At 57.0% G+C, this 13588-nt stretch overlaps 4 protein-coding genes across 4 annotated transcripts; 1 reads left to right on the top strand and 3 right to left on the bottom strand.

Annotated features, from left to right (window-relative positions):
* Positions 1 to 434: 434 nt before the first annotated feature.
* On the bottom strand, positions 435 to 2066 carry VDAG_08181 (L-fucose transporter; the record flags this gene model as incomplete). The annotated part of the gene is made up of 3 exons (XM_009657558.1): positions 435 to 1225; positions 1282 to 1288; positions 1341 to 2066. 3 exons carry the CDS (start codon positions 2064 to 2066, stop codon positions 633 to 635), a joined length of 1326 nt encoding a protein of 441 aa, XP_009655853.1. The 3' UTR covers positions 435 to 632.
* Positions 2067 to 5086: 3020 nt separating this feature from the next.
* On the top strand, positions 5087 to 5950 carry VDAG_08180 (uncharacterized protein; the record flags this gene model as incomplete). The annotated part of the gene is made up of 2 exons (XM_009657557.1): positions 5087 to 5346; positions 5449 to 5950. 2 exons carry the CDS (start codon positions 5087 to 5089, stop codon positions 5948 to 5950), a joined length of 762 nt encoding a protein of 253 aa, XP_009655852.1.
* Positions 5951 to 7735: 1785 nt separating this feature from the next.
* Positions 7736 to 9712, bottom strand: VDAG_08179 (multidrug transporter; the record flags this gene model as incomplete). The annotated part of the gene is made up of 3 exons (XM_009657556.1): positions 7736 to 7905; positions 7962 to 8920; positions 8979 to 9712. 3 exons carry the CDS (start codon positions 9710 to 9712, stop codon positions 7736 to 7738), a joined length of 1863 nt encoding a protein of 620 aa, XP_009655851.1.
* Positions 9713 to 10707: 995 nt separating this feature from the next.
* Positions 10708 to 13461, bottom strand: VDAG_08178 (quinate repressor; the record flags this gene model as incomplete). The annotated part of the gene is made up of 2 exons (XM_009657555.1): positions 10708 to 13247; positions 13314 to 13461. The coding sequence occupies 2 exons, from the start codon at positions 13459 to 13461 to the stop codon at positions 10708 to 10710; spliced, it is 2688 nt and encodes an 895-aa protein (XP_009655850.1).
* Between the last annotated feature and the right edge of the window lie 127 nt (positions 13462 to 13588).

Here is a 13588-nt window from a genome sequence, read left to right as displayed (position 1 = left end):
GGCATGTCAATTTCTGTCCAGTATTTAGGCGCTCGTTCCGATCGTACACACCAAACACGCGAGCACAGCTACTGCAATCACGCTAGCAAATCTCGCTTCCATGCGCCAGATTGCAGGATGATCTTGAATTCATGATTTCCGTATGCATGCCTGACGTCCGTAACATTGTACCAAATAGCATACATCAAGAGACATAATTGTGAGACACGAAGCATATGCTTCGCGCGTTTACCCTTGATGTCTTTAGTTGTTTCTTCATCTATCATGGATCTTACTTCCGATTTGTAGCCCCTGACTCCTTGTCTATTCCGCCTGGTAGCAGCTCTGAAGCCGCCATCGGTATCTAGAAGCTCGAGAGCCAAAGCGTAAGCGTCGGCCAGACATGCTCTGTTTTACACATCAGGCACAAGGCAGCAACAATGTCTCGGAGTGTATCATGAAATCGTGTCATTGCTCAAAGGCAGTTCCAATGCTGCATGCAAACAGTCAGATCTAAAAACCCATGACCGTCTACCCGTCAACGTTCGCCATCGCTAAGACCCCCCCCATTATATGTGTATGATTCGTTTAAATGTTGAAAGCACCCCGTGTAAAACTCCGGCAGTCGTCATAATGCATCGTCAAGAAGCTTCTCAGATCTTCTCGACCCAGGCGTCACCCTGCTTCTTCTCATCCAGGACACGCTCCTCGCCCTTCTCGACCTGCTCGACAGTGGTGCTGGGGGCAGACTTGGGGGCGAGGATGTTCATGCCCTTGCGGACCCAGTGGATGGAGGCATAGCCGAGGACGAAGATGAGGCCGATCATGGGCACGACGTAGCTGATCCTGGTGCCCTTGGCGTCGGCAATGGCGCCCTGGATGGGAGGGAAGACGGCGCCGCCGGAGACGCCCATGACGAGGATGCCGGCGCCGCGGCGGGTGTGGTGGCCGAGGCCCTCGGTGCCGAGGGTGAAGATGGTGGGGTACATGGGGGCGAGGAAGAAGAAGATGGCGATGAGGGCGCCGACGGCGCCGCCGCCCTTGCCGACGCTGACGTAGGCCGTCAGGGCCGAGGCCGCGACGGCGTAGACGACGAGGATGAAGTCGGAGCTCAGGAACGTGGCGATGCCCGTGGCGACGAAGCGGCCGACGGTGAAGATGATGAGGGCGTAGCTCAGCATAGTGCTGCCCTTGGAGGTCGTGAAACCGCCGTTCTCGTGAGCATAATTAAGAAAGAAGGTAGCTACTACACGGCCGTTAGTGGAGCTTCGATGGAAGTGTAGAGAGCTCTGGGAGACTTACTGGTAACCTGGGCACCGACGTAGCAGAGCTGGGCGAAGAAGGCGGCCCACATGTTGTACTGCTTCCAGATGGAGCCCCTTGACCTGACCATCAGAGGACTCCTCAATGGTAGCCTCGGAAATCTCGGGGAGCTTGGCAAAGAAGAACATGACGGCGACTGCGACACCGGCGCAGGCGACGGCGAGGTAGACAAACTGGACATTGGTGAGGCTGTTCTGGTTGGCGCCCGAGAAGAAGAACTTGGAGGCGATGAGGGGACCAATGAAGGAGGCGACACCGTTCCAGGACTGGCAGAACTGGAGGCGGGCCGAAGCGGACTCGGGCTTGCCAATGACGACGGCGTACGAGTTGGCGGCCGTCTCGAGGGTGGCGAGACCGCAGGCGATGACGAGGATGCAGGCGCAGAAGCCACCGAAAGCAGCGCGGCCGTTCTCGGGCTTGGCGGTAGCGACGACGGGCCAGAAGAGAATGGCGCCTAGGGAGTAGAGGCCGAGACCCATGAGGATGGTCTGCTTGTAACCGCGGCGCTTGAGGCACTCGGCGGCAATGGGAGAGAAGAGAAGGTAACCGCCGCCAAAGTACATGACCTGGAGGCCAGTGGACTCGAGGCGGGTGATGCCGAGGACGGTCTGGAAGTGCTTGTTGAGGACATCGAGAAGGCCGTAGGAGAAGCCCCAGAGGAAGAAGAGGGAGATGATGAGGGAGAGAGGGAAGATGAGGGCGCGACCAGTGAGATAGCCGCCAGCCAACTGAGGCGCGGCCGAGGGGATACTGCCGCCAGCCATGGTGGTGATGTGTGTGTAAGGGAGGTGGGTGAAGAGAGTTTGTGAGGATGTTGAGCTGAGGAAGAAGAAGCTCGAGACTCGGGCAGTGAAGCTGATGATTGTGATGAGGATGAGGATAATGAGAGACCTTCTGGAGTTGGCACCACAATGATCTTATATCTCGACGACAATGACTTGAGCTTGACTGACACGGCCCGTCTCTGGGGTATGGTTCAAGCTTTGCTCCAGCTCCCCCCCTTTGCCCCCCCATCAACCCCCCATCACCCACCCCCATCTGGAGAAAAAACGACTAAAGCGGTTGCATCACACTAGCCTCGTCCCAGCCAAAACGCAGAGCACCGGGGACTCCATGGGATGCAATGGAGTCTGGCCCCAGGACGGACTCGCCCCAGGGGCCCCAAGCCGAATTGGGTTCGGCAGGCCAAGGGGCAGTTGGAGCTGGTGAGGGGGGGTCAGAACTCTGAACTGGCGAGAGAAATCGCGCCCCACCTGTTGATGAACGACTATTCAAACACCATATGGCCAGCGTCGCGGGCTTTGTACCGGCACTAGACCTAAAGTAGCCTACCTTTGCTCAGCGTCCTCAGAGTTCAGTGTGGTTGTGTACTGGTGGGTGGGAAGGTCTTCCCCCCTGGCGCGCACGCCGCAACCTTCGCTCATTCATACGGCCAACCGGCATGATCATGGGCCCCAAGTGGGACGCACTGCAATTCGGCATCGCGTGTGTGGGGGAGTGGAAACGCTTGGCGCTTGTGGTCCGGTCAGGCCCGTCGAGAGGGTTTCCGGCCAATGGACATGGCAGAATGTAGCCAAGATTGACGAGTATGCAAGTGCCGGCGGACGCTATGCCAGTCAAGGAAATGCTGTGGAAGCACTAGATAGCAACGCTAGAAGACTCTCCCCCTGCTAGCTGTGTCTAGTGCCGTAGGTCTCGCCGAGAGAGCTCCTTGAGGCTGAGGAATGGCAGTTGGGCGATGCCCTCGACGAGACGCTGGCTGGGCTGGTCAAGGTGGAAATGCCGCACTCGAGATATCATCAGGAGACGTGACTGGCTGAGTGCGACGTGAACGGTCAAGGAAAGACGCTACCATGTGGTCCCTGGCGATCTTGTCCAAGGTACCAGCCCTGTCATCGACGCCCGCTGAGACCGATGTCGCCATGTTGAGGCCTGTTGGGTGGTGAAACGTTGACGACCTCACCTCCAGTTCTGCTCCGCGGGGTGGCATCGGAGACACATATGCATGCACAGGGGGTCAGGACGTGGAGTGATAAGCCTTTGTGTGATGTGATGCGCGTGGGATGATCTCGCTTGCGTGCGAAGGGAGAGGGGCGAGAGGACGAACAAGAGAAAACTTGTTTCGTTAGCCATCCACAACCACCTCAACGTTTGGAGATCGATCAAAATCATAGCTGTTGCTTTGGGAGTGCTGTGAAAGCCGCAAAACTACGTCCAACATGCTTTGCTGTGAATGTGGCGTTTTCGCCCACCAACAGGCCTTAACAGCCAGGCCATGACTATATTCCCCGACCTGTCTTAGCTCAACAGGCGAGGCCTCGAACCCGTCGGCGCCGCCAGCTCCCTCGCTAAATTGCTTGGAGGAGAGGGAGCTATGGAAAGCTCACAGCTGGCGATGCGGCTCTGGATCGAGCAGAATAACCACCACATCCTTGTGGCAGGTCTCGTTGAGGAGATGCACCCACCCAGCTGGACCTGGCCATGGTTAGTGCAGCGTTGATCATCGGGCCGTTACTGAGCTGGATGTCCCTGGCGCCAGAGCTTGAGCCGCGCCATGGTGGCCGCGACTCCACGCCGATGCTACTATGGCTGTCGTAGTCGATGGAGCCATCGAACCGAGCGACGCGCTTGCCTGGATGGGGATGAAGATGAGAGCCTGATGCCGGCATCGCCTAGGTCATGGCGTCGTCCTAGGCCCTAGGCTTTGGTCCTAGGCTCTGGTCCTTACAGTGAGGGGAAGCTTAGTTGTGGCGGCATCAACTAAGGTTCGTTTTCGCGGTCTCCATGTGCTCGTAGCGTGGGGGAGAACCTGGAGAGAATGGAGTGCGTGCACCACATCGCAGTCTTGACTGAACACCCATAGGGCGATGAGAAGGGAGGGGGCTGGCCATGCTGGAACCTGTAAACCTGAGGTGCTGCGGGGGAGGGAAAATGGGGAGACATGGTCTGGCCGGACATGGGCATGAAAGTTTGAATTCTGCAAATCTGCAGCCATTAGCATGGTGCCTACGCGTCGGGTCGACCATCAAACTAAGTCGTGTTGTTGCGGAGCCTTGGAGACAATGTGCCATATGGTGACGACAGCGAGTGGAAGCCAACCTCATCAACGTTGGCGGACATCTTGTGATCAGCTTGTAATGCCTGAGGCTTGGAGGATCTTCTCGTCAGGCCAATTTGTTTTTGATGATGGGCGCAGTTGTAGTGAGCTGACGTGAGATGCCGCTGACCCTCGCCATTTATCATGTACGCAAGATCACGAGGAATTGTTGAAGCCTTGGTCGTTCCTCTCGTTGAACTCAAATCTGCCCCGCCTCGTATGGCTTCTATATTCTTTGTCTCCACGCCAGTATACATGGTTTATCTTCCGGCGAAAAATCAGCAGGGTTGCAATGACCTTGCGTCGGCATTGCGGTTCGGCAGGTCGAGATCGCGCTCTCGGGTCGCTGTAAGGCAGATGACGATGCTTCATAAACAATTGCACCGCTGAAAAGAACATCAATTGGCGACCCATCAACGAAGGAATCGCATTTTCGTAACCCTAGGCTTCGATGTGCCGCGCATCACAAAATGGCTGTGCTGATGGATTTAATGCGGGATAAGCTGCGCGACTGGAAATACGCATCGCTAACTCCGACTGCCGTTTTCAGTGAAGCGACTGCGACAAATAAAACCACAGCGACCGACTGGCTTGCTCAGGAAAATGTCGTGAGCAAATGAAAGGGAAAAAAGCAAAGACCGCCAAACATTTCATCAGCAATCGCAACCGCAATCGCGAACAAGCATCATGCACCTCATCCTCACAGGGGCGACAGGCCTCGTCGGATCCGGCGTTCTGGACGCCATGATCAAGATGAAGGACGTGACCAAGATTTCCATCCTCGCGCGCCGCCCAGTTGCCATGGCTGAAAACGCCAAGGATCCCCGCATCAACGTGATCATCCACAAAGACTTCAACAGCTACAGCCCAGAGGTCCTCGACAAGTTGCGGGGCGCCAAAGGCGTCGTCTGGGCCCTGGGTATCAGCCAGAACCTCGTTAGCAAAGAGTGAGTTTGCGGCCCCGGCCAGGCAACACGGCCCCGGCCCTGCATCCCTCCCTGCCCCTGTTCCTTCGAGTCATGGTCTGACCGTCCTGGGGGGCGCCGCAGAGACTACGTCAAGATCACCAAAGACTACACCCTCGCCGCCGCCGAAGCCTTTGCGCCCCTCGCTTCTGCCGACGAGCCGTTCCGCTTCATCTACGTCTCCGGCGAGGGCGCCACGCACTCGCCCGGCCGCTTCACGCCCATCTTTGGACGCGTCAAGGGCGAGACGGAGATGGCCCTGTCAGAGATGCGCGCGACGCGCCCAGGCTTCCTGACCGAGTCGGTGCGCCCGGCGGGCGTGGATGCGGGGCAGCACGCCGCCGTCAAGCCGTACATACCGAATCCGGGGCTCGTGTACAATGCAATGTGGGTGCTTTTCGCGCCCGTCTTGCTCGTGGCCAAGTCGTTTCACTCGCCGACGGAGCCGTTGGGGCGGTTCCTCACGGGCATGGCGATGGGCACGTATGATGGTCCGTTGGCGGCTGGCGGGCAGGGTGTCCAAATGTTGAGCGGGGGTTCGAGGGTCGTTTCGAACGTTGGCTTCCGCCGGTTGTTCGGGCTGTGACATGGCGACGGTAGCAGAGGGCATGTCATGTTCTAGTATGGTGTACGATGAGTGTAGGATTAGCCATGCGGTAAGTGAGAGGACTTCGAAGTATGACGCGAGAGTTTCTTTCCCTTGAAGTGGCAACATAGTCATCCCTGGTAGGAAATCAGACCATCACTCGAGGCATCAACCAAGGCAAGAGCCTGGGTATACTTTCACACAGGGACCGGGGAAATCACTTGACTAGATGCATCTCGCGACTCATCTCCACAATGCACTCCGTGTCATTGACAAGCCACTGACCTGATTCGGCATACTTCAAACAGTCCGCTATACTTTCCTAGACCAGCAGTCCCTATGCCAGACCCTGCTCCTCTGCCGAAATCCTTCACTGCTGCTTCTTCACCTTCTGCTCTCCTGTCGGCCCATAAATCTTCTCCTTCACGACGCCTCCCACCTTGATCAGGATGAGGATGATGGCAATGACAGTGGCCGACTCCATGAACCTCAGCAGTAAGCTTGAAATGACCTTGAGGATTCGAAAGAAGGCCAACTCCCAGGCGGCAAATTCCTGTTCGACTTTTTCAGGCATCTTGGATGAGGGGGTGCCAAGACGATGACGACGCTAGATGCAGAGGACGAGCTGAGAGGCTCAAAGCTGTTGCTCAGCTGAAAGGTCATGGCACGATCAGTAAGGATTCCAGTCTCAAGTTGAATAAATAACCCACAAGCGATAGAAAAGCAGTCAAGGTTTTTCATGAGAGAATGGATTTGAGGGAGCATGGCCAACCTCGTTGGTCTTGTGACGGCTCTGTTTTGCAGGATCCTCAGAGCGGGTCAGATTTTTGGAGAGCCGGCCAATAATGCAGCCGAGATGGTGCCCAGAGAATGGCCTTCTTGGCATGATAATCTTTGGCAGGCTTGAAGGATGCGGACGCAAAGCGGCCCAAGTCGGTCGTGGGTCTGTGCCAAGGGGGTTGATTTTGTGGATGGGCTCAATGGGTCTCAAGAGAGGGCCGCATCTTCAAGCCGGGGACCCGGACCCGGGTCTAGATCGCAATTGCCCTATCCGAGGCCGACTTCCATTCGGGGGGGATGCCGAGACTCCGGGATCCCTACATTCGAGCCAAAGAACCCAACGCCTACATCTCTGAATGAGCAGAACTATCTATCAATGGTTCAATCAAGATATACACGCAATCATCAATGTCGGCAGCATGGTTGGTTTCATACCCTTCTCGGCCATTAAACCTGTCTGCAGCGGCACCAAGGCGTGGCTGCACTGGTCAATGAACCTACGCACGTAGCTGCGACAGGCAGGATCAAGCGTCCGGGTCGTTAAGATTACGCCGCCCACGGTGGAGACGGATTTGCACCGTGAGAGGGAAGATCCGGATGACAGCAAGAAGGAGAACAACCCGGGCGCAATGCGCACTGCTGAGTTTATGGACGTGGTGGCGGCGAAGCTGGAATGGCGGTGAGATGATTGCGCCGGGCGTGGCGGAGGGTGGCACGCCGACTTCCTACCAAGGACCAGGAGATGACGGATGAGGGCAACTACCTGGATGCTGGGCCGAAGATGGGATGTAGTGGTTGGCAAGCGTGGATCAATGACAGACAGAGCTTGTACACGTTGGATGGGCAAATCACTCTGTATGTATGTTCTCCAGACATTGGGACAACAAGAGAAAGGGCGTAAGCCGATTCGAAGGCGGAACAAAATCTAGTATTACGTATTTGACACAGTCTAGACATTATACTACTGATAGAATACCGATCAGCCCCATACAGACCAAACGCCGTCTACCTCGCAGCCCTGGCAATGCTGTTCGCCCGACTCGCCGAGGGCGTTCCTCTGGGCGTACCGCGAGGAGTCACGCGGCTCTCGCCAAAGAACCGGTTCTGCTGGCTGTACCGCCTGGTGCCCATCTCAGGCCGACCCCCGGGGACCTCTTCATGCGTGGCCGCGGAACCTAGTGAATGTTAGCAACGTACGCAAACAGAGAATGGCAACCTGGGGCAGACTCACTTCGCCTCCTCTCGGGCGGACGGTACACGCTCAACCTGCGCTGATGCGTGCCCTCGTCATCGCGCTGCTCGGCCAGTTTCTGCGCAAACGGCGACCGCTTTCGCAGCGTGGGGCCCTTCCAGTAGATGACGTAGACCGCGAGCACCAGCAGAAGCGCGATGCAGAAGAGAATGGTGCTGGCGTATTCCAGGTTGCGCCCGGACGACGCACCGATATTCGTAAAGAAGGGCGTCGCAGGCACGGTCAGGACACCGGCGAGGAAGTCGCGCGCCCATCCGTTTCCGCCCGTCGCCGAGGCAGAGTACGGTCCGTAGGCGCAGATCATGTAGTCAATGGTGGCCATGTAAATGGCATAATTCGCAATGCCGACGATGGCGGCGAAGATCATGGAGCCGATCCAGTGAATCGGTGGGCCTTGGATCGTCCACGCGAAGCCGATGAGGCCGATGGGCAGGCAGGGGGCGGTGTACAGGAGGAACCACAGACGGGATTCGTACTGCGCGCGCTCGTCGTTGGGGTTCTCGCGGCGCTCCTTGATGTTTCGTTTGATGGCGGGGATGAAGAGCAGCCAGGCGATGACATAGCCGATGCCGATGGGAATAAATGCCAGACCAATGGCTACGGTGCTGAAGTGCCACTGATCGTATACCAGCGCAAAGGACTGGATGAACATGAAAATCAGAGCGTCTGAGAAACCCGACAGAAGTGAAAGGACGAGAACGATTGGTTCCGTTAGAAACATCTTGAAAGGGCGAGTCCAGGTGATGAGAATCTCCTTGGCGGAAAAGCGCTCGCGAAAGGGGACGAGCTCGTCGGGGCCCCAGATATTGGGCGTTCCGTTCTTTCTGCGCTTCTTGGCGATGCGGTTCATCATGATGGTCGTGCGTGTCTCGGGAACGGTGAAGAAGTGGACAGCCTGGACGAAGCCGCCGAGGATGAGTTGGATCCAGATGGACCACCTGGAACGTTCAAGTCAGTCGACTGTTCACCAGCAATGAGTGTGCAAATCCCACTCACCTCCAGTCGAGATACTCCTCGGTGAAGCCGCCAACGATGGGGCCCAGCACGGAACCGCCGACGGATGAGAAGACCACATAGGCAACAGCGTATTGCTGCGTATCAGACTCCCACATGTCGGCAATCATGCCCAGCGTGACCGAGCCGCCCGCAGACGAAAGACCGCCAAGCGCCCTGCCGACCATGACGGTGGCAAAGTTCGGTGCCAGCGCAACAGGAAGCTGCCAAATGTTCACGAGGAACAGCGAGAGCTGCAAGACCGGCCAGCGGCCAAACTCCTCGGACCACGGCGCCCACAGCTCGCACCCAAACGCGTACATGACGAGGAAGATCATGGCGCCGCACCGCGCCGCCTGCGCGCTGACGTTGAACTCCTCCGAGATGCCGGGGATGGCGTTCGAGTACAGCGACGTGTTGAAGTTCATCGAGACCTGCACCCAGAAGATGACGGTGAGGATGTACCACTTTTTCCAGTTCGGGAAGCTGTAGCCCAGCTCTTCGTAGCAGTCGTCCTCGGTGATTTCGTACTTGTCGTTCGTCCCGAGCTTCTCGAGGTTGCCGTTGCGGCCCCCCGCGCCGGCGGCGCCGGCCTGGTCATTGTCGCTTGTGCTGTGGCTGTTTCGCTCGTCTGGCTTCTCGGAGACGGTGCCGTCTGCATTTTGTGTAAACGCGCGGTCGAGGCTGGCTTGCGGTATGACCTCTGGGGGCTCCTCGGTGAAGTGTGTTCTTGTCATGGTGGGAGCAACACCTGGGAGGCTGTTGACTGGGGGAGGATGCAGACAACACTTTGGTAGAGGGTTCGGTCTGTTCCAAAAGAAGTCTGTCCAAAGGAAAACGGGGCTTCTGGGGAAGTAGAGACGAAAGTTGAGGGGTAGCAATACGCGGCGCGAGGACGAAGAGCATATAAAGAGGGACGTGACGATCCTCCAGCTCGGCGCCGACTGAATTTACATCATTGTGCTTCCGCTCACAAAGCTGTCTTCTCGGATTTCCCATGGTCAGCACGATTGCCATGAGCCGCATCCACACTGACATCACGATGTGTTGGAGACCCCGGATGATCCAGTACGTGATGTGGGAATCTTTTGAGTCAGACTAAGGCCTTGCCGTTGTAACCGGAGCTCCATCTATGCTACTACTAATGAGCCGCTGCGTCACTGACGACACCATATGCAGAGTTGATCGCTCGATCTGGAAACTTGCCTTGACAAACTTTCTACGCCCATCCGGTGGTGGCCACCACGCGTAAACCCCCAGGATCCTCGTCACGAAGCAAAACAGCCTGGTTGTTCACAAGTCTTTGCTCCGCGATAGCCTCTTCGGCGCTTTACACGACTGGAATGTCGAACACGAGACACCATGGCAGATTGGTCGGGCTTGTCCAAAACAACATCTACCCGAACGGCAGTCGGCAGATGATCGGCAGCCAAGTGATGTCACCCGCGGCTCACATTGCTGTTGCCGTGGCGAGCTTATTCGCGGCCGCGTCTGGAAGCGGATCTAGCCCTACCTAGCGGCGAGCGAACCCGGCTGGATCGGCTTGCCGGGCGCGAGACAACCTTGGCAAAGGCTTGACCTCAGGTCCACGTAGGGCCGGACGATTCTGCATTCGGTTGATGAACGCTTCTCATACGCCCGTTTGGGTCACGACTTGAGATCATTGGCATCGCAGGGCCATTCAACGTGTTTCCGTCGTGATGCACTGATTGAACCAATGCAGACTGCATAATCATGGCTCCTGCTCAGTAATGTTGTTCAGCCTGGGCTGCAATTGAGCCAGGTTTGACTGGCCCTGTTCGTCGGTGTATGCGCGCAAAGCATGTCGCCGCATAAGTCGCCTCGGTGCACGGCGGCCGGTGAAGAGCTCAAACTGCGCAAAACCCTGTTCCGGCAGGAGGTCGAGGCCATCCATTGTAACCCAGCCCTTGTGGGAAAGCTTGCGCACCTGGTCGAGAATGGGCGTGTCGAGTGTTTTGTAACCCAGATCGACGAGGACACCACCTGTAGGGCTTTCCAGCCAGGCGGATGGTGCCACGAAATTGGGCGCTGGCACATCACCGATACTATGCGTCGGGATGCAGGAAACTATCAGAGTTGGCGACCGGAATTCTGCTGGCCACGGCTCGTCGAGCTTTCCAAGGACGTGGAAACGTGTTTCAATCTCCGAGCTGGCGCTCAAAAATGGCAAGTCACGCCGAGAGAGGAGTTGTGTGTAATGGCTGACCATCTTCTCCGCATTGGCAATTGTACGATTCCAGACCACGATGTTCCTCACACCAAGCTGCAGCATGGAGTAGATGGCCGCTCTTGCCATGCCGCCAGCACCAATGATGAGGCCACAGCTGGTTGGACGCACCGCGTTCGCCGGGGACAGCCCACGGCGAAGACAAGCTCGGATGCCGACCCAATCAGTATTGTCTCCATACAATGCCCGGACGGGACCGGCGCGATTGCGACAATTGAATAATTTCTCGTCCTCGGGAATCGTGCCGTCTGGATTCAGTCGTCGGACAGGGATTAGCGTATTGACCGCACCGATAGCCCGCGCGTGACGGCTGAGAGAATGCGTCAAGGTGATGATCTCAACCTTGAAGGGCAGGCCGACTGAGGCACCGGCAAAGGATGGGTCCTCGATCAGGTCTTTCAACCCCCGAAGTGTCGGCGTCGAGCAAGGGCGGTAATAGTGGGGGATCCCGAGTGCCTGCAAGGCCGCGTTGTGCATGGCTGGGGAAAGACTGTAGTCGACTTTGGCACCGACGACATACAGCTTCATGGGATCGAAAAGGAATGATCCATATAATGCTTGAGTCGCCTGTTGCGCAGTGATAAGGGGCTGGCCCAGATCATCGGGTGCACCACCATCGTTCAGTCGAGGCTCCGAGACAACACTTGTGAGGACGTGGTTCATGCAGGCCGAGTGTCGTCCCCGTGGCCCTGAGTTGTACGCGATTAAAGGCATGTGGCGACCATCCAAGGCCTCAACCTGTCCCTTGAACCGATCGACGTCGAAATTGTCCTTAATGGTCGTCACTGGCTTGATGAGACGAACGATATCGCAGCCTTGGCTTCGGGCACGGTGGTAATGCGAGAGCCAGACAGGATCATGCCATGTCGGACCGTTGATCGCAGCACAGGTAAAGTGTGCCATGATCTTGGATTTCCTCTTCAAGGCGACGACATGAGACATTTCATAGTCGCCTAGCCTCAGATCGACGGTTAGGTATTCGGGTACCAGTCGCAGGCCGTGAAAGAGATATTCCATGTAAACTGTTTCAAGGGATGAGCCATCGAGCGTGGCTGCTGGTAGAAGGACGTGATAGATGATGGGGATGACGGTGCTTCTTCGTATGTACCCGATGACCCTTGAAATGTCACTGGCTTTCTCCGAGTCGAGCGTTGGTGCCTGTCCCGTCTTGCTCACCGCCAAAGCAATGTCGTCTACCACAACTTCTATGGCATCAGCTCCGGTCTCTAGATCCTCAATATCGACCTCGTCACGAAGTAATCGCGAGAGAGGCACGGAGAGGGCATAAGTGAAGCGTCGATCCTCGGTGGGAATGGAGGCCAGAGGAAAGGCAGACTCGATGAACGGGATGGAACCGGCCGGCATGACGAGTGACAGGAATTTGAGGAAGTGGCGCTCAGCACGCTTCAGAGTCAGGTAGGGCGCTGGTGGCTTTTGGTTCGAGGGGACGCCGCCCCTGGGTGAGTCCGTCTTGGACGCCTCGACTGGTGACTCGGATACGTTGAAGAACTCGAGGTTACTACAGCTGCGGAAGATGGCACTGCTGGCGTTCAGAAGATTGCGCGTCTTGTCGTCGTCGTCAATCTTGAGGTGTTCCTGGATGGCCTTGGCGTCCCGGAGGATATGGACTATCGGATGGGTCCTGGCGAAATCACGAAGGAGGCTCTGCACAGCACGCTCCATCCATGAGCAGACGATGAGACAGCCTTTGGCGTGTTGGGTCAGGACCTCGCGCAGGATCTGGGCCTGGCGACGGTGACATTCAACGGGTCCATGTTCTCTCTTGTAAGCCAGACTGGTCGAGCCCGTGGCTTGTTGAAATGCCTTTTCGCAGTCGAGGGCTCTCCTCTTCATGGCCGTTGATGCAATAATGGCCAGCGTCGACTTGCCAGAGCCTCGGATGCCAGTCAGGACGACAGAGACATCGGCGGGAAAGGTAGGTGTCTCGCTGGGTCGGTGGAGAAGGGGACCAGGCGTTGAGTCTCGGGATATGTCTCGTGATATGTCTCGCGATATGCTGGTCGCTGGACAAGAAGAGTCAGCGATGGAAGACGACGTCGGGGACGATGCTGTCGCGAAAGGTATCGTACAATGACCTCCATTGTGTCGCTCCGGTGCGGCTCGGCTTCCGACACCATCCGACTCGTAGCCGTTGATTCGGGTGATCTTGCGATGCAATCCATGTTGGCCATCCAGCTCGACGGCCGAGAGAGGCCTCTTGATGCCTGCGATGGTCATGGCGAACGCAGAAGAGGCACGCACGATGTCGAAGGTCGAGGACCAGCTATGTGGGAGGCACGAAGGCACGGATGCATCGAGTCGTGCGCTTCGGTCACAGCTGATGGAGGTCGTGGTCGGTATTCGA

Source organism: Verticillium dahliae, genomic scaffold, assembly GCF_000150675.1.
Source record: "Verticillium dahliae VdLs.17 supercont1.19 genomic scaffold, whole genome shotgun sequence".
Taxonomy (NCBI): domain Eukaryota; kingdom Fungi; phylum Ascomycota; class Sordariomycetes; order Glomerellales; family Plectosphaerellaceae; genus Verticillium; species Verticillium dahliae.
The sequence above is the reverse complement of the archived record's forward strand: the minus strand, read 5'-3'. Positions and strand labels throughout refer to the sequence as shown.